Genomic DNA, 25,435 nt, shown 5'->3' on the forward strand with positions numbered 1-25,435 from the left:
CCTGGACTATGTGAAAATTTAAACAATGCATTCAAAATGAAGATAATTAATGAGGATACTAGCAGTAATAACTTATTTAGAACTACCATGTCTAACATTGCTATCTGCTGCTGGGTATGACTATATATTAGCTAATTATATAGCTGGGATAAGCTGTGGGACATATTAAAATAATAAGTAAGAGATTTTCTACAATATGGAAACCTATTATACAATATTTCTCATTTCATCATACCAAATATTTTTATATATTTATTTATTTGGTACTAGGGATTGAACTCAGGGGTGCTGGACCACTGAACCACAACCTTAGCCCCCCTATTTTGCATTTTATTTAGAGACAGGGTCTCGATGAGTTGCTTAGTGCCTCACTTTTGCTGAGGCTGGCTTTGAACTCAGGATCCTCCCGCCTCAGCCTCCAGAGCCACGGGAATTCAGGCATGCGCCACTGTGCCCAGCTAATTTTTAAAAAATACTTGTAGATACACTCAATACCTTTATTTTATTTATTTTTATGTGGTGCTGAGGATCAAATCCAGTGCCTCACACATGCTAGGCAAGCACTCTACCACTAAGCCACAACCTCAGCCCTCGTTATAACAAATATTTAAAAAATCAAATCTAAACTAGAATAAAATATATGGTGAAAACTTCTGAAAAAATGTAGGCATGACAACAATATAGTCTATTCAAATGTTTCAGCCCATCTTACTTGGATTATGTAGAAGAAAAGGCAAATTCCTAAGGTCTAGTTTCTAAACCAATGCAAAGCCTTCCATTTTCATAGATCAGGAAATCTCCAACTTCTCTGAAGATTCTATATTACAGGATACAATCATATGTATAAGGAACATGTTCTGATTCACAGAGGAATGCTGCTTCTTGGAATGGAATCTATCAGAAAACACCTATCTATCATAAAGACAACTGTGAGGCAAAGCATTTCACTCTAAAAATGGATTTTCATGCTTGGGTCTATAAATAAAAAGTTAAAAACAAGTACAATTTCAGTAATGACATACATTAAGAATTCTCTTCTATGTAATCTTTTAGATATAATATTGTAGTCAAATTTTCTTCTGTCAATTAAAACTCACCCTATGTCCATTACAATAATTTTAATCCAAGAACTATTTTGATGATACTACACAGCGATGGAAACTGAGCTGAAACAGGGCTGTTGCCTGTTCTACACTCTAGGATTTACAGGTTGAAATCTGATTCTATCTTTTCTACTGGATCTCCCTTTCAGAACTATTAGACTTGTATAAGAACCTATTTCTTTCTTAACTTTCAATCTTAAGAGCAATACAGGAATAAAAAAGGTAAAGAAGCCTACCCTCATAAGTCTTGCAAAAGTACTCTTAAAAATGTAGGCATGGTATCAGTAACGTTTCTTTTCATGACTGTTTCCTCTGGTATATATTCACCTTCTTTAAAAAAAAAAAAAAAAAAACCTGTCGTACACACTGACAGAGTGGATAAGTTATTGTGTTAAAATGTGATTTCCAGAAAAAACACACCCTCTAGCCACTGCCCTCCCTCCTTAATGGTCTGAGAGGGGTTTCCTGGCTCTCACCTCTACCTCTTCACTCCTGCGCCATCACCCCAGGCACTGCTCCACTAAGGAAGGCGATCAACTCTAAGACCACCAGTAGAGTGGAGGATCTTCTCAGATCTTCCACTAGATTTCTCGTCTTTAGGACACCACACTGTTCTTTGCCATCCACTCTCTACTTCTCCCCTCAGTCTCCTTTACTAGCTCTCCTCTCACAAAATTTTTAATTTTTCAATTATTTTCCTGGTTTTTCTCAAGATGTTTTAGATAATCTACTTCCACCTCTACTTCTTATTTTCATCCTAGTTGATTTCAATGACTTTCAATGGCTTCACTTTCTTAACATTTCTATATGCAGAAAATTTCCAATTTACTTCTAAACCGACATCTTTTCTGAACTCCATATGCACTGTGAAAGTTGCCATGATCAAAATGAAGTTATTTATGCCCAACCTTAATTAACAAAATGGTGTCAGAAGATCAAAAAGCAGGGCTCCCACACACACATGCTTATGACAAAAACTATTAAAAAACTCTGAAAACCACAACCTTACACAGAGAACAATTCTGCAAGGATAACTGCCCCACAACTGCCTCTTCTATCTTGGACAGACACTATCCTTGTTATTAATCTTAGTAGCCAATGATTATTATTTTAAAGTAATTTATGTAATACTTCTCCATTTACCAAAAACCCTTTCCTTCCTTTAGACGCTGATTATGCCTATTAGCCATCATAGCACACATATTCCAGATTGTGTCTATCAAAATGTGGGAATCACCCTTATCGAAAAGTTTTCTGCTAATCTCCATCAGTAACTCCCCAAAGCACCACAAATAAGTGTACAACCTCAGGGGGAAAAAAAAAAAGAGTACTTGTATTATGATAAACTCCAGATTTGTGCCTTGATCCTAGTCCCTCCAAACAGAATGTCTTTACTGAAATGTTTCTGCATGAAAATTCTGAGCTGTTACCAAGTCTTACATTCTGGACTCCTTCTCAACCCCTCCTCTCACTGGCTCTACTAGCAAGTCTTACTTATTCTATATCCTAAGTATTTCACTCCATCACATTTCTTCTTACTTTTATTACCAGGTCAAGTATCACTATGAGAACTTCCTAAGTGGTTGTTAGTGTTTAGATATGAGGTGTCCCCCAAAAGCTCATGTGTGAGACAAACAAGGATTTTCAGAGGTAACATGATTAGATTATGAAAAGTGTGACAAAAATTAGTGGACTAAGCCACTGATGTGGACTAACTGGGCAGTGACAGTGGGCATGTAAGGTGTGGCTGGAGGAAATAGGTCACCAGGGAGTGTCTTTAGGGTACATATTTTGTCTCTGGTAAGCAAAGCTCTCTCGGTACTTGGCTGCCAGGTCCTGAGCTGCCTTCCTCTGCCACACCCTTCCACCATGATGTCCTGACTCACTTTAGGGCCCAAGCTGTGCAGTCAGACAACCACGGACTGAACCTCTGAAACTGTGAGCCAAAATAAAAACTTTTCCTCCTTTACATTTCTCTTGTCAGGTCTTTAGAACACAGTACAGAAAAGCTGACTAAAACAGTAACTGTCTCTAGTCAATCTCTATATTCAGGACATCAGGGAATCCTACCTCTTTTAAATCCTTTATTAGCTTCCCTCTGATTTTCAATTTAACACCTCAGGTGGTCCTCCTCAGTTTGGGCCTAGGGCCCAGGCAATTCTCCCACTCATTCTACTATCAGAGTTCTGCATGTCTCTTCCTGCTTACCTCTGCACACCTGCCTCCCCTGGCTGGCTGGCTGACTCAACTCTGGGGTCTCCTCAGGAATGGGGTCCCTGGCCCGCTGTGCGAAGGAATGAGGCTCCCTTACAAGTAGCCCTACGATAACACTCACCACACTCCTCTGTCTTTACAATTAGATGAGGCAAAGCACAGAGATTATGAGCAGGTGCTGGAACCAGGTTGCCTGGTTGGACTCACATTTCTAACATTTACTGCGTGTGACCTCGAGACAAGTTTGTTAACTTCTCCTTGCCTCAGTTGTGTCATCTGGAAAACAGGGATAATAACAGTACCTACTTAGTAAGGTCACAGTAAGGATTAAAGAAATGAATGTATAAAAGCTGCTCAAAGCAATGCTCGGTACAAAGTGGACATAATAGTAAGTGTCTGTGCTATTGTTCCTGTTATTATTCACCAATTCAGTCTCTAACAACAGATAGCATTAGTTTCATTCATCCATGCATCCTAGAGCCAAGATGGGCAGTGAAGCCTCAGTTGAATAAATGAAGCAGACATACAAATGTGGCTCTTGCACTTACTTCATTTGTTTTTATGCCTTAGCTTCTTCATGAGTAAAATGAGGTTGATAATAACATTCATTCATTAGTATCAGGATGAATGAGATGCATAAAATGCTTAACACAGTGTTACATAAAAACTCAATAGATGTCAGTCATTTTTATCATAGACAATTGTAAGTTAGAAAACAAAGTGGAGGTACAGTTATAGATATGATTAACAGGAGAGTACATCGAGTGCACACACAACACAAATAGGGTTTAACTTCCAAAACATCAAAAATGACACTAATTAAAACAATCTAGACCTAGTAGTTGCAGCCTCTTCAAGAACTGAGTTAGGAAGACAGCTTTCACCCAGGAATTTAAGACCCACTGGGCAATAGAATGAGACACTGTCTTAAATTAAAACTACTAAAACAAGCAGGTAGTTGCATTTACAACTCTGAAGGTTTAGAGTAAATATACTTTTGTTTATCACACTGTAATTTGTTTTAAAAAATCAATACAAAAAAGCAAAACACTGACTGCAATCAACCACTTCAACAATGTACACATGCACACAATTATATGACCAGTGTTAACTCTACATCATGTACAACTAGAAGAATGAGAAATTATATTCCATTTATGTATGATTTATCAAAATGCATTCTAGAATCATGTATAACTCATTAAAATAAAATTTTAAAAATATTTTAAAATAATGTATACAGTTATTCAAAGAAATGAACTTTTCTTCAGTGAAGCAAGCCTATTAAAATTAAAAAAATTTATTAGCAACAAAGTTATCCCTAGGAATCTTCTCAAATAAAGAAATTTAGGGGGCCGGGGTTGTGGCTCAGTGGTAGCACGCTTACCTAGCATGCGTGAGGCACTGGGTTCGATTCTCAGCACCACATACAAATAAATAAAAAATAAAAGGTTCATCAACAACTAGAAAATATTTTTAAAAATATTTAAAAAAAGAGAAAGAATTTTAGGAATTACACAGGAAAGTGCCTGGGCACTTGAAAGATGATGAATTAATATTCCAATGCATAAATATAAAACTACAGAAACAATTTAAAAAAAACCATCATCATCTCTTTAAAAACAAAAAAAATTATGCTCAATCATTAGTGAGAGATACATTAAAAAAGACAATGTTAAATGTATTACCTTTTACATTTTACAGGGTAAAACAGAACAGGAGTGTTGGTAAAGATTAAAACCTTCAAGGTCTGGGGGCATAGTTCAATGGTAGGTAGTGTGTGCTTACCATACACGAGGCCCTGGGTTCAAAACCTCAGCACCAAGAAGGAAAGGTTAAAGACCTTTACAGTACATATAGGGCATTAATAACCGTACATTAGGACATTAACTACTCCCTCCGTCATTAATAAAGAATTTCTGTGCTTAATCTGTAAGTAGAACATGCTTGGTCTTCAAACTACAGCTCGCTACCATACAAACCACATTCAGGCTGTAGCAAGGTCTGAATATGGTATGAAGACTGCTACCATTTCTCTCTCTTCACTCTTAACTGAGCTTTCACGTCTCCATTTTTCCTAAACCTTTCTCTTCACACACTGCCATCAGGTTTGTACTTCTATCATGTTGTAACTCAATCTTCATGTCCAAGTAACCAACAGCCCATGTGCTTCCAAATGCAGCCCTCTGGAAGCCTTTCCTTTAGATCTGGCGTTCCTTCTGCCCTACCTCACTTCTCTCACCCTTCTTTTCTAGTCTCCCTAGGCTAGGTCCTTTTGCTCTTTTTCCCTGGAGAGCAGATTCTTTTCATTTCATCCTCTTACAGACAGTATCACCCATTCCCATTTTTTCCAACTATCCATAAATGTATGGTTCCTAATGTTTCATCTCGACCTCTGACTCCTGGTGACTTCCAAAATCATATAGCCAAATAGCCGTCTATGAGACTGCTCCATTTGTACATCCAATGGTCTGAATATGGTTTGTATGTTCCTCAATGCTAGTGCTGTAAGGCGGGGGCTTGTGAGAGGCTTTGGGTCTTGGGGCAGAGTCCTTACAAAAAGATTAATGTCAGCTTGCAGAAGAGATCTCCTCTCCAGGAGACTGCATCAGGTAGTTCTGGAATGAGTTGTTATAACTGGGTTTGGCTTCCTTAGCTTTCTCTTGCTTCCTCTGTTTACTTTTTTTTTTTTTTAAATATTTATTTTTTAGTTTTAGCTGGACACATCTTCATTTTATTTTTATGTGGTGCTGAGGATTGAACCCAGGGCCTCATGCATGCTAGGCGAGCACTCTACCACTGAGCCACAACTCCAGCCCTGGCTGTTTCACTTTTTAACCATGCATGGAGTAGCACAAGATCCTCATAAGAAGCCATGCAGATATAGTGAGAATAGTGAGCCAAAATAAACCTCTTTCCTTTGTAAATTACTCACATGAATGTATTCTTTAATAGCAACTGAAAACAGATTAAGACACACTTCAAACTCTACATTTAAAACAATATCTTAAAGGGATATTTCTTTCCCCTAAAATCAGCTATTCCTCCTGGAAACTCTCTTGGCTGGTGGTTCACTATCACCTTACCCAGACATCATTTTTACCTAATCAGTTCCAAAGTCCCATTTATTCTTCTTGTCTTTTTCAGTGCTGGAGATTGAACAAGGGCTTGGTGCATGCTAGGATGGCACTGCACCACTGAGCTAAAAGCCCAGCCTAACTCCCATTTACTCTACCTCTCAAACTTTTTTTTAACCAATTTGACCATTCTCATTTCCCAATGCTATGGCCTTAGACTGACTTCCTCATCGTTTCCAACTGGACGAATGCAGTAGCAGCCCCTTATGTGCTCTTACCATTGCAACCTCCCACCAATCATTTGTAAAACTTCCAAAATGCACTTGCCAATATTTAAATATGGTCTCATTTTTCCCAAGCTGAAATACTTTCCCAAGCTTCCCAGTGCTTAAAGATTCAATCAATCTACTTACTAATTCAACACAGAAACAAACAATCCCCTAAATTAATGTATGATTATAAAGCAAATGTGGGAAAATAACACGCCATAAAGGAAAAGAACTTCAGAAGGCAGGGAGACCTTATTATTTTTGACAAAGTGAGATTCAAAGGATAAACAAAAGTTGCTTAACAGAAAAGCAGTTCTAGTAAAGGAAAAGCAGGTCCGGGGGTTTGAGAGGTAAAGGAGCTCAGTGGTAGGACTGAAAGGAGGCTATCTGGCAAGACTGTAGCAAGCAAGCAGAGTGGCCTGAGACACAGCTAGAGAGATGGGGCCAGGTCATGTAAGCAAAGGCATGGATTTGGATTGTTTTAAAGGCCTTTATGGAAGCAATTAAAAAATTGTAGGCTGATAAATGACACAAGTATATTTACATTCTTTAAAGTGTCACTCTGGATGCTAGTAGAGAATAGATGACAGCCTGGGTGAGAAGAGCAGCTAAGAAAATATTACATTAGTCCAGAAGAGACAGATCGGTGGTGGGCAGTCTCCCTTAACTTTTCTGGTAGAAGTTATCTTCAGGTAACCTAAGCCCTTAATTGAAGCCCTCAGGACATTAATCCTACCAAGCAAAGGCATGTAAAAAAAACAGGACTTAAATAATTTGGAGATATATTTTCCACCATTACAACATTTCTGTTCAGAGGTCTTACCACAAAGCTACATTTTAATGGTCTATTATAATGCACTTTCTGCCAAATCATCTCAATATTTGACCTCACATCTCTACTTACATGGCTAAAAGACATACTATACTGTACATGGCCCCAGGGACAAAAAAAAACTCTTAATTTCCACTTCTAAGCTAGAATTATTACCATTTACCCAGGAGCTGAGTTCAAAGATCTGCATGTTGAGCTTGATTCTTCTCTTTTTGTCATGTCCCATATCATGCATACATTCTCAACTTAAAATGAATTTAACATTTAATACAATCTATGAAAATTACTGTTATATTATAAGAGTATGAATTTGGCCACTGTCTAATATATAATACTATAACTGTGATTCACTTTAGTTAGTCTTCTGTGTTGCTCTCTCTATAATAAATGTATAAAGATAAAACATTTAATTCCTTGGTTCTCAAAGTCATTACTAATTTTTTTTTTCACTTACAGGAAAAAAACCTATAATAATACTGGTCATTCTCAAGTTCACGTAGAATAATTTAAGGTTCAAAGTACAGAAGTTTTCTACCCTGTTTTAAAAATTGTTTTCAAAGATTTTGCAAAGATATAGTTAAAATTAGACCTACTTCACACTATATAAAAATATTTAATTTCCCTATTGCTATTAACAAGTGAGTCAGCTTACGTGTGTAAACTTTCAGCCAACCAAATCTTACAGCTTTTGCTACTTGAAAAAAAAAAGTCTTTTAAATAAATATTTCTAAACTCTATCAGGCACCCACCTGCCTTTTTTAATAGTGAAAAAAAATAAAAGCATTTTAAATTTTTCTTTATGACCTAACATCAAAAATTAGTAACATTTATGATACTGTGTCACAAAATACTTAGAACACTTCAGGGAACTGTGAGTGGAGAGAGTAACCCATTTGCCCTAATTCCACAGAGGCTATTTTAGCTGTTTATAGTCTTCCTTTCTCCACCCTTCTTTTCAGATGCCCCCCCTTTTGTCAGAATGCCTTCCTTCCCTCTCTGTGCTGTATTTGATGGGCCAGTAAAAAAGCTTGAAAAATAAGTAATCTATATCATCAGGTTCTCCTCAAGGGTTCTCGGACAAGTCTACCCCTCTGATACTTCAAAAAGTGCAAGTGCCAAGTAGAAGCCATTTTCCCTTCTGATGGGTGGCTTCTCAGTTTACCTCTGGGTTCCTAAGTATATTCCTTAGAGTTAAAGCTAACAGAAGTCAGATCACCAGATAAATGAGACCAGACTAAATCAAGTGTCATTACTATGAAAATCTAATGGAATATTACTATGCTCAAATGACTTTTCCTAAATGAGTGATGAGTTGATTATGCTAACCACACACCCACAGTTCTACATAATTTTATGAGACTAGCATTTAAAATGGATATAGTTTATATCCATTACAACACTGTTACAGGAAAAAAATTCAAATTTGCCATAAAAGGTCAAAGACAGAAATTAGCTTACACAGAGCATAATTTGTAAAGGCCAAGGGGGCCCTTTGTGCACAATACCACCTGGGGTATTTAGTCTATAAAATACTAATGTTAAGACCATAATCAAAATGAAATGCTATGTAAAAATGAAAAAGAACTTTGTTTATGCATTGCAATAAAACTATGGATGGATGGGCATAGCGCATCTCCTGTTGCACGCACCCTGTTGCTCGTCAAGTGACATGGATCCGAGCTGTTTGTTAACCACAGAAGAAGGAGAATCTGAAACAAAAATGAGATTTCAACTTAAAAGTAAGCAGCAGAAAACTGCACAGCAATGTTATGATCATCTATAAGCTTAAGGAACAATGTATAAGGGTGGGGAATAGAAGTAAGTACTGTGGTGTTTTCTCTAAGCAGTGAGTAAGCAAGGCCATGTGCTTATGATTGTTATTTCAGGCAAGCATTTAGCAACTTTGAGAATAAGTTGAGAAAATATTCTTCTACTTCCATGCACATACTTTTTTTTTCCTTCAAATTCTTTCAGCAAAGGCACAGAGTACAAGGTAGATAAAAATTAGAAATGGGCTATCGCCACTGAACAGGAGAGACTCCCTGTCCTTCTCAGATGCCCTCTCCAGCTCCTGATACAAATCTAAATCTCGTGGAAAATTTAAAGCATGAAATGAGATGCTCACTGCACTTAGTGAGATGTTGTTTGTTATACCATAAGCTGAACAAGTAGCTCAAGTCCAGATGTTAGACAAAGGAAATGGTTTATAAGATATTCAACAAAGTAATTACTTTTATAGAAACATACATAATGTTAAAAATTCTAGAATATATTGTGCGTATTAAAACTATACTCAGTGAAAGCTTAGATTTCTTTTTCTTCTTCTTCTTTTTTTTTTTGAGATACTGGGAATCAAACCCAGTGCCACTGATCTACATCCCAAGTCCCTTTTATTTTTTAGAGACATAGTCTCATCAAGTCACTGAGGCTGGCCTAAAATTTGCAATCCTCCTGCCTCAACTTCCCAAGTCACTGGGATTATAGGCAGCGCCACCCCGCCTGGCAAGCTTAGATTTCTTTAGAGGTACCTGGTAGGGAAAGAAAAAGAGAGGCAAGGAGAATGCTTTTAATAGTCTGGGCTCTTTGGCTTCAAATAAAACAGATTTGTTTTTATATTTTGGACATACTGTGTTTCTACATGAGAATTTCTAATAATTGTATTTTACTATGTGAAAAACTCTGGTTTAGGAAGACATCCTGATAAAACAGAAAAAAACCCTCCCTTGCCTGTGGGTTTTTTTGTTTTGTTTTGTTTTGGCAGTACTGGGGATTGAACCCTGGACAAGTGCACAACTGCTGAGCAATACCTTTAGTCCATTTTATTTTGAGAAAGGGTCTCACTAAGTTGCATGGGGAGACCTCAAATTTTTAATTACCCTGCCTCAACCTCCTAGTAGCTGGGATCACAGACACGTATCAGCATATCCCTGCCTCAATTAAGTTTTGATTTTACACTTGATTTTGACAATAAGTAGCATGCTTGGGCCTCAGCTTCTCCTTTCTTCCTTATCAAACTGTAGATCTAGTAGCCTTATCAAAATACTGGGGAATACAGGCTGAGCATCCCTTATCCAAAAATTTGAAATGCTCCAAAATCAAAAGGTTTTTGGATGGCTGACACGTGACAGGTCAGAGTCAAAACAAAGTTGAAATAAAAACATCAGTGTTGGGCTGGGGCTGTAGCTCAGTGGTAGAGTGTGAGGCACTGTGTTTGATCCTCAGAACCACATAAAAATAATGTGTCCATCTACATCAGTGTTAAAGAGTATGATATACACAGAACACATAATGAATTAACATTAATGAATTTCATGTTTAGACTTGGATTGGATCTCCCAAGATATCTCATTATGTATATGCAAATATTAAAAAATCCAAAAAATTTAAATTTGAAGTACTTCTGGTTCCTAAGCATTTCAGATAAAGGGTACTCAACCTGTATAAGGAGGTAGCCCCTTTCCATTCTTGACTTGAGTTTCAGAATCCCTGTAGAGCTACAGTCATAGGAAAAATGTGGGCACAAAGCATAGCTCTCCCAAAATGTAAAAATAATTCTTAATTTCTAACATCCTATTCTCTAGCTCTTAGTAAATATTAATGGGACCCTTCTACTCATGATGGCATTTCATTTCCCCAAAAGTAAATGTTTTAAGTAAAGATCATCCTTAACTGGATAACTGAGGGAGGTTTTACAGTGTATCCTGGATTCAGGACACTTTTATATCATTTGATTGCTTTCATTTGTACATTTAAACATCTATATTCCATTACTCATGCTACTTGCTTCAACTTTAAATCTTCCACTTTCTAATATCATACCAGTTTGCTCATAGATTTTTATCTTACTAGATTTTGATGAAGCATGATAGTTAATTGAATAGTTGTTACTTATCCTTACTCATTACCTCTTCATGAGACAGTTAAGGAGTCTTTGTTAAACTAAAAAGAAAGCCAGAATGGTAGACTTCCAATCAGTTCCTTAACCTACTATGCTTTGCTTTGTAAGACTTGTCACTTACCTATTTCAGAGTTAGACTCAATACTGTTGTTTCTGAAGAACAATAAATAATCTTTAGAAATAAAATTATACTCTTTAAAATTAAAAAAAAAAAAAAAAACTGCAACTCAGTGAAATAAATATTGGAAAAATCTCTTTAAAAAGTTCCTTGTAAGACACAGTTCATCTCTTTGGATTTACCATACATAATCATTGTATTCTCATTTAACAATTAAGAGCTCAAAAAAAACTATAAGTCCTCCAAGAAACCTTCTTTGCAAATATTTGTCCCAAAATATTATGGAATGCATAAACCTTATTGAAGTAAATTCATCTTTTTTAAGTTTTTTAGTAAAATTAAAGAGTAAGTGAAACCACATCAATCAAGTATCTAGAATGCTGTCACCTCTATAAAACTGTTTTCAGGCTTGAAAAATTTAAAAGATTAAATCTTAAATTAAGACAGAAAAATACTCCCAAACTAAAAGGGTTTCCTGTTTGATTTTATAGTCTCTTACAGATATTGTGCATTTCTGGAAAATTATTTGTTATTCCACACATCTTAAAGGCTAATCTTTGTGAAGAAATCCCTCAAAATAAAATATTTTAGTTATAATCTCAGGACAATGCAACTGTTTTTGGAAGGTATATTTTCTTGTCACATAAACATATTAAGTGACATGCTTTTATGCCACTAAGTGTGCATAAATACAGTATCTATAGTTCCTCTTAAAAATGTTTTTAAGTTATTAATAACCATCAAAAGAGCAAATATAAAAAATTGTACTTATTAGTTTACACTGACTGCTTCAACTGTTTGCCACATTGCTTCCATCTCTCCATGAAATACCACCACAAAGTAAAATCTGAATATATGGTCAGTGATAATTTAATGTTAAATGCAATATGGTTGATCAGCGTATGTAAAGTGTTTAAAATTATTTATTTTATTTTTGTGTTGGAGATTGAACCCAGGGGCATTTAACCACTGAGCCACATCCCTGGTACTTTTTATTTTTGATTTTGAGACATGATCTTATTAAATTACTGAGGCTGGCTTTGAACTTTCAATCCTCCTGCCTTAGTTTCCTGAGCCACTAGGGTTACAGGCATGTGCCACTGTGCCCATCTAGAATTAAATTATTTTTAAGGTAGAAATAAACTTTAAGTAAAAGCTCATTTTATACTAAGCTCAGTGTATATTAGAGTCAATTACTTCCAAAAAAATTTGCAGGTCAGTCTTGAGAAAATTATCTTAGTCCAATAACACTAGAATTTCCCCTGTAGAAAAGACTGACAATTATATAATTGTCAATATATAATAGTTATATAAATAATAATAACTCTTCATCCACACTTCTTGATTTTGAATGTGGCTTTTTACTCAGTTAAATTGTAACTCTGGACAAATTATTTAACTTGCTTAAGTCTCACTTTTTCCACATATAAAATGGGCCTTATCATAGTATCTACCACATAGTGTTCTTGTGAAGACTTAATGAGGTCATCCATATAAACTTTTCAGGTGGCACATAGGAAAGGGCAATTAATGTTATTGCTACTTCCCTAGTTTTCAGAAATATGATAATGAAAAATAGTAACACAAAAATGTTCTGAAAACTATGGAACATATTATCACTTAAAAGTTGCTTAGGACTCAGTCATTTAAGCAGTTAGAAAGTTCTTATAGAAGTAGGCAAATATCACTAACTACTTTTACAAACACTAGAAACATGGATCAAATGTATCTATTTGAGAAATGCTACAATGTGACTGCCATTATGTACACTGTGGGGAATCTGGGGAAATAGTGAGTCTACTTGCACAAGATCGTGTAAGTGCTGATTTTTTCCAATATGGCTCAGTTTTGAAAAGCCCTTTTTCAAAATTAATCACCAATGTTTTATACCCATTTTGGGGGTATAAAAGTTACTTTTTTTTTTTTTTTTCCAATTGGCAAAACCGTGCCATAGAGTGAAAAAACAGTTCCTACCTGACCCTCTCTAGGCTGGCTCCATGCTCCAGTGGGGCTCTGTGGTGGTCGGGCCAGTACCAGCAGAATCCACAGGGTGCTGTCACTCTGAGCAGGAGCCAGCAACCCATGACTTCGGGGACCTGAAATGGAAAAGAAGAGTTGGGCTTAAAATCAGCCATATGCTGAATGCCTCTGCAGTAGCTATTTAGGGTATTCACCTGATAAACACTGATACAGCTCAATACAGATCCCTGAACTCTTATCAACCTTGAATGTCCCTGAGGTGAGGACATTTTAAAATAGTAAGTGAAAGCTACTATTATTAAGAAATATAAATACTATATATGCAATATAGTCTAACCCACCTTTATGCCACCTCTGCAAATTGTGAAAGGTATAGTATCTAAATAAATTAGTAATTGGGAAACTGAAGCATAAGGCAGTCAAATGACCTATATCCAGGGTTATCCAGTCTTAGGGCCAGGGGCAAGAATTCGTCAGTCTAATATCAAAATAATGACATGAAGAAGAAAAATCTACCTCTTTGTGATTAAAATTAAACAAACAACAACAAAAATCTCTGAGATATTTTTAGTTATTTCCTAGAAGTTTAGAAAATTATTTATACTGTATTCCCTAAATAGTTATATTTCCTAAAAGTCCAGAAAAAAAATATGTATATACTTTAAAAATATTTTAAAATAACATATTCTGACTTGAAAAAATCTTATTTTTGTAAATTAACTCTGAAAAATTATCATTTGTAGGTGTCAGAGACTCTTTTAGAACAGTGCTTTTCAAATTGGGCTTGGAAGACCAGAGGAGCCTGGCGGGCAGCATGAGGGCAAGCAGGGTGGCTCATCACTCATCTCCCTCCACTGTTAAATCAAGAGAGCCACTTTTACATCTTTCAAATCAGAACTTCCATAGAAGACTGATGAAAGAGTTCACAGCTGAAAATAAAAAAGGAAAATCACTTTTAAAAATCTTTTAACAACGTTTTATGTAACTTACTTTAAATAATAATTTGAAACTGAAGGTGGTATTCATTTGATACCTTGGGATTATGTTTTAGTCTTCAAATGCCAAGAAATATTGACAACTAAATAGATAATATTCCACTTGGGATTATCATTAACTACTATCAAATCCTTTCCTATATGATCCCACTAAAAATGTAGATTACTATTTCTGCATAGTAGTTTGATATTTTGATCTCACTTCCCCACAGAAATAAGGTATTATGGGTTCATCTTCCACTTAACCTTGCACAAAAGATTCTCATGAGTCCTGTGTCTTGAATGAGTATGAAATATTTGCCAGACAATGTAATAGTTAAGAGCCACAGACAAATGAACACAAGTTGTGCCACAGATGAGACTTATGACGGCCCACCTGCATGCTGCCAAAACATTTAAGCATCTTGTTGCCAGGTGAAGAGTGCAGCCTGGCTGAGTGGGAGCATGGCTTCTAACACTGGATCACATGGACTGCCTCAGGGCCCCAACCATGATGCCCAATAACAATGAAAAGATGTTTCTCACTTTCGGATCTGGCAAGGTGTCTACTCAACTTTAGCTTTTTAAGGAACACAAGCCAGATGGTGTTATTAACTAGAGTAATACTGAGAGATTAGAAAGCCATCTTATTCATGGAAGCCATATAATCACCCTAAATTTGTGATTCTAAAAAAAAAAAAAAAAAAACTGTTTCAATTCAAATTTCTGAACTAGATATGAAAGGTTAATAAGTCTCAAAGTATTTTTCTCACATCTACAATGTACACTTCTTTCTTGTAGATGAAGACAATTGTGCTTTCTATTCATACATCCCTTTAATACTTGGTTTTGTTACCTGCTAAATTTCAGTATTTTTAAAGATATTTATACATGTAGGGACATATTATTTACCCTTTTATTGATTTTTATGCTTCATTTCTTTTTACTTTCAAAATACTTTGGTTTAGAGTGTTATTATAGCATAAAATGCTAACAGTTTTATTAATGAATGGCATTATTGTAATCTGATCAAACTTTCCTACTGCTAGTTTTAGGGGTAGGAAGAGATCTCTTATAGGAAAAAAAAACAACACTCAAGAGACACCTATGCCTGGATAAATTTCCGTTAATATTACATTGAATTATACATGAAGAACATGATTTGTCTCAACCATCATATCTATATTACAGTGGCTAAGATTTATTTTATATTTCCATATGCTTTTGCCACCAGTGTACTCACTAGAACAGATATTTATAAAGTGATGGCTGTCCAGTTCTGCTCACATACAATACAAACTAATCCCAAGTAATTACATAGGAGTCCCCAAAGTAATTAATGCTCAAACTCATCAATGCTCAGGATGGCAGAATGTCAACATCTTATAAACTCATTAATATGACAACCTAAGTGAACATTTATAACGTCTACTATAATAATTATACTGCAGGATTTATAGTACATATTGTTCACCTTAAAAGAATTAAGGTAACATTTTTTTGTTGTGCCTTTCATTAATTCTCCCAACAAATATTGAGCATTATAAACTTTTCTGTTCTTAAAAGAATAAAGCCATCAAAATACTCCAGAGTGGCACCGATTATCACTATTTTATGAGAATTTGATAATATAAGAACAGGAAAATGAGGTCATGAAGTAGTTTGGCTGTCCTATATATTAGGAAGTTAACTGTATATAGAAAGGATAAATGAACAAATATTGAAAAAACAATCTCATGACAGAAGGGAATGATTGACTCAGCATGTTAGTATGGCCTAACCATACTATAATTCTAAAGCCTAGCATTACTAGGTTTATGAATTAGCTAACTATTAAAGCAACAAACAAAAAAGAGCTAGGAGCCCATAAGCATAGATTCATTTCAGCATATACAAAGTTTCAACAGAAACAACAGCAGGCTCTAAATTCACTAGATAATTATTAGAAAGTACACCAAGCTGTAAAAGTAACAAACACTTGCCCTTCTCCAAATATGTTACAAATAAGGGATTATTTTATATTCACAGCTCTGGCCAATGCTGCTGCCAATCTGTCCCCTCACTTGAGATGTGGACACGGCTATGTGCAAGGGAGGGATAAGCTAATAAGCTGAAGCGCATTAGCTCTCAGTCTGAATGGGGATAGGGAAGCATCTCATTACGAGCAAGATTAAACAACAATGTTATCAGCTGCTAAAGGACACTTGACATTAATAACCTGAAGCCTGAGGGTCCTGGGAAGAGCCCTCCTGAGAAGACTGATCAGGAGTGGAAGGCTGCTGCTGGGCGCGTGCAGCGAGCTCCTGCTGCCTCTGCTGCTCAGCCTTCTTAAGCCTCAGTTGTTGCAGGCGCTTACGGAGCAAAGCTATCTCAGGCCCCCTTAAAAATTCTGACACAGACAGGAAAAGAAAGGTCAAGAGAAAGTAATAAGGTGGAAAATAAGAAGAATTTGGTAACACATTAAAGAGGGGAAGAATATAAATTAAACACTCATAGATGAAAAATAAAAACAAATTACTGCTTAAGAAGAAATTACTGGCCATTAATTATGAGACAAAGTATACACAGACACTCAAATGCTTCTCTTTAAAACTATGATGAATTAAACACATTTTTCTAGGAATATTTAAGTAATTAAACAATATAAAAATAAGGTCCTCCATAAGCAAAATACTATGCTGTACACTCTGCCACTAAGCTACACTATATATCACCAGCACAAGATTTGAAATTGAACATTCCTTTCCTAATTTTCACTTTTTAACATTTTTAACAAAATGACACTAGGAAATAAATACCAATTATAAAGTATCGCTTAAATGATCTAATCTATACATAAAATTTTTTAAAGTTACTTCACTAATTGCACTCAAATTACTAAAATTTAATTAAAGTGATAAAAAGTTATGCATTATAGTCTTTACAAAGCTCTCTCAAAAAGCTTTCTTAACCTTTATCTGAAGAAATGATTCAGATGAAAAGAAAAATAACAGGAAATTTTGCAAATAGGTATTTGCTGAGTGTTTCCTATGTATGAGGCTTTGAGAATAAATTAAGTAGTGTACAAAATAAGTCCCTACTCCTGAAGAGTTTGTGTTCTAAGGGAAAAACAGACATCTGCAAATGAACACACACAAGTGTTTGTAGTGTCCCATGGTGGTGACTTACCGAAGAAACTGCCAAAATAAAGTGAGGGAAGGAGATGGTGGGGAGGAGATGCTATCTTGTACATGGCCCCTGGGAACAAAGACCTTGAGGATGTGAGGGAGTGAACCTTGTAGATATCTAAAGAAGAGTGTGCCAGGTGGGATGAAGAGCAAGGGCAAATGCTCAGTGGGAAGCTTGTCAAGATGTGAGATACAGCTTAAAGGTACAGGCAAGAGAATTTGTTGAAAGTTTATACAAAGTGGTCCCAAAGCTTTTGGCCTAAGTAATTAGAAACAGAGTTATCATTCCTTGCAGTGGGGAACAATGAAGAGGAAAGGTCAAGCTGGGGAGAAGAGAGAATACACATCCAGGTGGAAAAATGAAGACTAGGTAACAGTCCAGTGTTCACAGGAGACAGAAATCCAGTGTCACTGGTGACATTACTGTAAGCCCCCAAACAGCAAGTGATGACAGAAGAGGTCTACAAATTGAACCCAGAGGACATCAATGTTTAAGAGGAGAAAGGGCACAAAGGACAGCTTGGCAGGGGACTGGAGAACTGAGCGACCAGAGTTCTACAGGGTTAAGTGAAGAAAGTGTGTCAAGGATGAAGTATGCACTTTTATCAAATGCTGGTGGTGCACTGGAAGATACTGAGCTCTAGATTTTGCAACAAGTAACTGATGACATTGAAAAGAGCTGTTTCACTGTAATAATATGGGCCAGAACCAGAGTACAGCAGGTTCAAGAGGATGGGGAGGTATTAGAGACACAAAGCACATGGACATGTACTCTTGGTAGAAGTCTTATTGGTAGGGAATAGAGAAATAAGAAGATTGTTGGTGGGGAAAGGGAGTCAAGAGAGCTTCTTATGTTTTAATTTGGGAGATAATATGTATGTTTATGTCCTAATTTAAACCGTTTAATCGTCAGGGAGGAGAAAAGCTAATGCATAAAAAGTGAGCAACTGCAGGAGAGAGGTTCTGAAGTAGACCAAGGAGGTGGACTCCAGGGGGTAAGAGGAGGCCTGCCTTTGGATAGGTGAATTATAAACTTCATCAGCTATAACCAAAAGGGAGTCAGTACATATGGGTAAAGACTTGACAGTGGTATATTTAGTGGTTAGAGCATGTAGAATTTCGCTCAGTGACAGCAAACTATACAAACTACCAAATAACTTTCAGCCTCTCATATACAGATTTTTGTTTTACTGTTTCAAGTATCAATCATGCCAGAAACACTAATCACTGTTATTAGAAATAATTTTATTCAATTAGTAATTAAGATTTAAAAAATAGTTCAAGTATCATCAATGTCTCTCATTGTTAGCTCTTCCAAGTAAATTTGCTAGTAGGAAGTAGGATGCCCTAGGCACAGCTACTTCCTTTACAGTTCCATATAGATACTATGTTTATAGTCAGCTAATAGTAATGCTTTCAGCAACATAATATAAAGCATTATTATACAGCCACAAGGTTTGTCATTTTACCTCTCAGAAGAAGACTACCATAATAAAAGAGTACTTATTTGTGAAATTCTTCTAAATATCAAAACCAAATAGAAAAAACTCACAAAGAATTCACCCAATTTTACCCGAGTTCCAAGCCCTCCCTCATGAGCGGCCAAGACATTTTATGAGGATAGAAGTCCTCATTCTAGAACCACTTAGTGATATGGCAAATAAGCAGCAGGTTCCAGATAGACACACTTATGCTCCCTCCTTGAAAAATGAAGATTTAGTTACAATAATCTTAGGAATCATTTATTCAGTGTTTCCAGTGCTATTTAAAGGAGAATTTTTTTTTTTTTTTTTTTTTTGAGGCTAATTGGTGGCATTTTTCTCCCTTAGGTTAATTTTTTTTTTTTTTTTTTAACGAGGCTAGGAAAGGAACTCACCAATTAACTAAATAAACAGTATGCTTAACAGACATAGAAATACACGTTATATCTTTTAAAAAATGTATACACAAATATACATAATATATAAATGTGTGTAATGTTTAGAAAATTTGTATTTATTTGGTTTTGGTACTAGGGATGGAACCCAGGGAACTCGACCCCTGAGTCACATCCCCAGCTCTGTTTTGTATTTTATATAGAGACAGGATCTCACTTAGTTGTTTAGCGCCTCACTTTTGCTGAGGCTGACTTTGAACTCTTGAGCTTCCTGCCTCAGCCTCCTGAGCTGCTGGGATTATGGGCATTTGCCACCAGGCTTGGCTCGACACAGTCTTTTTTTTTTAAGCTGTAGATGGACACAATATTTTATTTCTTTATTTTCATGTGGTGCTGAGGATAAAACCCAGTGCCTCACATGCGCTAGGCAAGCGCTCTACCACTGAGCCACAACCCCAGCCCCTCTACACAGTCTTAAATATGGCCTAGGCAGTGCAGGGAAGATAATGGATCCAAAATGATAACTGGATACCTAATCGTAGCATCTCTCCTAGGTATCATCAAAATAACACTAAATAGACTATACTCTGCTAGACCAATTTAAAGATAACTAAATTCTCATAGATAGAATGGCTATTATTGTAGGGGTTGGAGGGACACACTCAAAAACGTTAGAGATAAGACATGTCCCTGTTTTTGTTTGAGCATATTCCAGTAAAAGAAATGTCATAAACAAATCAGTCAAAATGAAATAATTAGAAAAATTTGTAAGTACTATTCAGGAAATAAAACAGGGTAATAGAAAGGAGTGTAAAAATTTACAGAGAGTAAAAGGACTCTATCTAGGACGGTTACAAAAGATCTCTCTTGGATAGTAGTTCAACTGAGACCTAAGGAAAAAGAAGTTGGCCATGTGATAAGCTATGGGGTAGACTTCCCAGGTACTGAGAACAGTAACAATTTAGGTTCAGAACCAGAAAGAAGGACAGGGGCAGAAGAGAATTTGACACATCAAAGGAAATGAAAGGAAATCAGTATGTTTGGAACATCTCATCTTGGACTGAGAAAGTAGAATCAGATGAAAGCCATGTAGATCCTTATAGGTCCACAACAAAGAGTTTGATAGATTTTAAACAGCAATTATATAATCTGATTAATATTTTAAAATACTCATTCTGGCTGCTCCATGGATAATAACTTATAAGGAAACAAAGTAGATGGCAAGGAGATAAGAAATTATGGTAAAAGGAAAGGAAGTAAAAATATTTTATAAACAGAACCAATAGGACTTGCTGATGAACTGGGTATAAGACATGAAGGAGAGGAGAGAATAAATAACTCATGGCCTATTAAAATAAGCAAATAGGTAGCATTATAATTTAGTCATAAATGAACTAAGATGGAACTGATTTGGTGTCAGAAAAGGTAGAAGGCTGAATAAAGTTTCAGCAGAACTGATTAAATTCAAGATGTCTAAACATAATCAAAAAGAAGTGTTAAAAATAGCAATTATAGGGCTGGGAATATAGCTCAGTTGGTGGAGTGTTTGACTCACATGCACAAGGACCTGGGTTCAATCCCCAGCACACCCCCCCACACACACACACACAAACACACACACATAAATAAATAAAATAAAAAATAAAATAAAAATTACCGGGGCTGGGGTTGTGGCTCAGAGGTAGAGCGATCGCCTAGCACGTGTGAGGCACTGGGTTCGATCCTCAGAACTACATGGAATAAAGATATTGTGTCCACCTATAACTAAATATTAAAAAAAATAATAATAGCAATTGCACACAGGAGGCTGGAACTCGAGGTATAAGATCAGACTATTGATATAACTTTGAGAGTTATAAACTTAGAGGCATCGTTAATATCAATGGAGAATGGATAGAATCACCTAGGAATAGAGAGTATATAGAAAAAACAAGAGAGCCAGGACCAGGGGGTAGACAAGAAGTAGATAAGACACTCAGAATGATGGTTACTGAAAACGAGACACAACCTATCAGTAAAACAGGCAAATGTGGTGTCATCAATGCCAAGAAGGAGAATGTTCCAAGAAAGAAGTGACAGACTCTGAAATGAAACTGTGTCAAACAAAATCTATGAAGATACTAACAGGGAAGTATCCTGTAAATCTGGCAAAATGGAAGTCACTTGTGGCTTTGATAAAAATAAAGTTTCAGAGAAGGACGACTTTAAAAAGCAGATTTCAGTTGGTTGGTGAATAAATGCATAAGAATATGAAAGCAGTATATGTAAGCAATTTTGAGGACCATAATTATAAAAGGGGCTGAGACACAAGGCAGTAAAGTGGCTATAAGGAAATATCGAATTCTTAAGAGTGGATCTTTTAAAGAAAGGAGACAAAAACATGTTTGAGGCCAAAAGGAAGAATTCAGCAGAACAGGAAATAATGATGTGGGAGGAACAAAGTCCTTGAGAAATTGTAAAGGGATGGGAACTGCAACAGTTAGCACTTGACAGGAAAAGAAACATTTCTTCCAAAATGTGTTTCTGCTTCTACCACAGATAATGTGACACAGATGTTGGAAAGCTGGGAGATTCAATAGCAGGAAAATGAGTGCATTTCTTTTCACTGTGAATGAAAAGTTACCAGCTGAGGGTGGGTCAAGGATGCATGGAGTGCTAAATTTGAGAGATGGGAAGGGGTAAATAGTCATTTTGTGTAGTTGGACGGCAACAGTGTTGACTTCTCAGACCCACCTTGTGGGATACCCCCTGAAATTGGTCATGACTTTCTTCACCACCATAGATTAAGTTGTACACTAAGAAAACCAAAAAATTAGGGTTCAACCACTGTGGAGTTTTGCCTGGCAATTTTTCACACTGTCCCTTTCCTTCAATATTGGAAATGCAAGGGATATGAAGGAAAGGGATAAACATTTACATAGTCTTTGTAGCAAAGCAAGTGCAGACAGAAACATACTTGTTTTTATTTTCTGTCTCTATCCAAGGTACTAACAGGAATCCTGGCTCTATGTTGAAATTTCCACTACTATAGTCCCCCAACGGACAATTCCCCATATCTATAAAACTATCTGGACTTTGATAATCTTTTTACATGTAAAGTGATTGTGCAAAAAAGCAAACATAATACAAAACAAAACCCATTAAGTTCTTACTGCTGAAATATTGAACTCTGCGAAAAACCAAAGGGCTACTGTCAGAACAATTACAGTTATAACCTTTAGATATTATATTTAATATCAAATTATTTTCTTTAATAGTCTATTTCAGAATCACTAAAATATTTTAATTATCCACAGTTTAGTCAACCAAAAATCTCTCACTTAAGAACATTTATTTCCTTGCTCTCTGAAAAATTTATGGGCAAAGGTGCTAAGCAATATTCTAATGACGATCAACAAAAAAAAATTATTTCAGCGATTCAAATGACTAGTATTTTTACTAAAAGGAGCTTAGCAATTTGAAATACAGTATTAATGTATGTTACTTATCCATGAAAAAAAAGTTTTAGAATGAAGCCCCAAAATATTTAACTCATAAATGTGTTGAATAAACAATCATAATGAGTTAGGTAAGACTCATTGGCACCTGAGCATGGATCAGATAGTCTTCTTGCTAAGTTTTCCTGATAACTTGTAATTCATCAAACTCTTTACAAATATATCCAAGAATGCTATCACTTTAAAAATTTTTGCTTTTACCAATTTACCTGCTTCGGAAAAAAAACTTTTAACTTCTTTTGCCCTAGGTCTCAAACCCAACAAAATACTCTACTTGCCCTTTCGTTGAAATGCTATCAATCAAAACGTGGAAAAACTAATTTTGTAGGTCATCTTTAGCTTTTATCATGGATAAAATGTACATACTGTTAACAGTTATGTAATTGACTTGGCTTCTATTTCCATAGAAACTGAAAATGAATTACTATAAATGGGATATACTGAAAAATAGTGCTCAATTTAAAACATCCCATATATGGTGATCTGGCATCAGTTTTTAGAGAAGCAAGAATAAAGTGACAGCTTGGCAGTGAAGCTGTTACGAATTTTTATAGGTTTCAGCTTGGCCCACCAGCTGTATCTCTTGCTAATACTTTTGGCTCAATATCAAGTAAAATGCTTCTTTAGGAAAACCTTAAAAAAAAAAAAATAAACATCTTATTGGTTATTATGACTACATGTATTTAGTTAAAATCTCAACTAAACTATATCCATATCTATTGAAAATTACTATTTAAATACTGTACATTTCATAGAAGAGAAAAAAACGGTATTTAAACAATTCAGGAATGGATTTATTTTCAATAGCATTAAGTGTCAAGAAGATAAGGATTTAGTAAAATACTTATTTTTTACATAAATGTATTGGAGAAACATTTTTTTTAAGCATATTGTGTTGTTAACAAGAGACCATATCCAACAGAAAGCATACTAAAAGTATTTCATGATTTGAAGAAAAAATAATCAAGAATATAAAACCACAGAACTAATAACAACAAGCTACATTTTTTACTATCTCTTTAATATACATACACAACCAAATAAATCTAGAAAGATATTTTGGTCTATAATGATTTGTAAATAATCTTTAAATGAAATGCATTAAGCTATGCCAAAACTCTACCTGTTGGTACATATTTTTTTTCAAAACTGTTATGTGTAAACTGAAGATTCTTGCTATGTGTTAAAATTTACACAAGTTAGGCAAACTTGAATTTTGTGTTTAGGTCACATGTTCATACACTGTATGTCATTTTGATCATTTATTCCAGCAAGAAGTTGGTGTGATTTAGTATCTTTCAAAACAACCTGTAAAGTTTCCATTATCAGAAATCAAGAGAGGAACAACAGCCTACTTGAAGAGTAACATCCTCACCAGACTGATGATGTGTATGGTGTCCAGATGCCTCAACAGACTGCCTCTGTTCACTGTCTGGAGACGACAGCAAAGAAGTAGAATGAGGGCTTTCTGTAGAAGAGGATGTTGCATGAACCTGAGCGGACACAGCAGAAGATGTAGAAGGTTGAAGAAAGTGTTCAGCTGGAGTATCTACATCCATTGCAGTTTCACCCACTTCCAGATCAGGACTCGATGGGACCGTAGGGAGAGTCGATACATCTGACTGACTTGTTCCACCTTCCAAAAACAGGTTAGTGCAAACTCAAATATTGAATGCTTTAATAAATCAACAATTTCAAAAGATGCATTCATGAAATACACACACACTGCAAAGCACACACAAATTTTATAATTTTAGAATACCAGAACAGCCACTGTGGTATGGTTCACTTGACCAAATAGGTTTAGTAGTGAGGTTTAAAAAAAAAAATCCATCTACAACACATTCCTGTTAAACTAATCAATCTTTTCAATGATATAAAAATTTGCTCATAGAATCTTGCATATTTCCATTCTCAAAGTACACTTAAAAAGGGCTTAACAATGAGGAATTTCAGAATCTTCTCTATTTTGTTTTTTTGAGAAAAACAAAATAAAGGGTAGATTTGGCGTAACTGGAAAGGACAAACTATACAAACCTTATGGTTATTATAGATATAAAACAGTATAACTTAGATGATATAAATAAATGGATTTCATAAGCAGCTTTTGCCAGCTTTCTGATGCTTATAATTAATAAGAAAAATTACCTCTAGGTCGAGACCTTCCTCGGCCTCTATTGCTCTGTGCAACTTCGCTTGCTTCTTCAAACCATCTTGACAGCATGTCAGACATTCTCTGCATCAGTGATACATTGGGACTCTGCTCTCCTATTAGAACATGAACCTTATTAGGGATTTTACTAATCAGTCAGGCTCTTTTACTAACACAAAAACCTAGATTTGAAGGCTTTAAAGTGCAAGCAATTTAAAAAAAATCAACTTACCTACATAAATTATAGGAATACTGAAATATCCATGAAAGCTCTCACT

The 25,435-nt window shown here is 35.7% G+C and overlaps 1 protein-coding gene across 7 annotated transcripts in view; it reads right to left on the reverse strand.

The window, feature by feature from the left end:
• The window catches only part of Dcaf6 (DDB1 and CUL4 associated factor 6), a 110,952-nt gene that overhangs the window by 34,783 nt on the left and 50,734 nt on the right, over nt 1-25,435 (reverse strand). For 3 of the 7 annotated variants that reach the window (XM_071600347.1, XM_071600343.1, XM_071600344.1), the window contains exons 9-12: nt 25,154-25,273; nt 24,381-24,641; nt 16,684-16,854; nt 9,145-9,204 (exon numbers count right to left, since the gene is read on the reverse strand). In XM_071600347.1, the coding sequence (XP_071456448.1) occupies nt 9,145-9,204; nt 16,684-16,854; nt 24,381-24,641; nt 25,154-25,273 (612 nt within the window). The remainder of the gene's footprint in view (nt 1-9,144; nt 9,205-16,683; nt 16,855-24,380; nt 24,642-25,153; nt 25,274-25,435) is intronic. The other 4 variants (XM_071600345.1, XM_027922826.2, XM_071600346.1 and 1 more) reach the window with 2 other exon arrangements.

The sequence above is a fragment of the Marmota flaviventris genome, chromosome 12 (genome assembly GCF_047511675.1).
Source record: "Marmota flaviventris isolate mMarFla1 chromosome 12, mMarFla1.hap1, whole genome shotgun sequence".
In the NCBI taxonomy this organism is placed as follows: domain Eukaryota; kingdom Metazoa; phylum Chordata; class Mammalia; order Rodentia; family Sciuridae; genus Marmota; species Marmota flaviventris.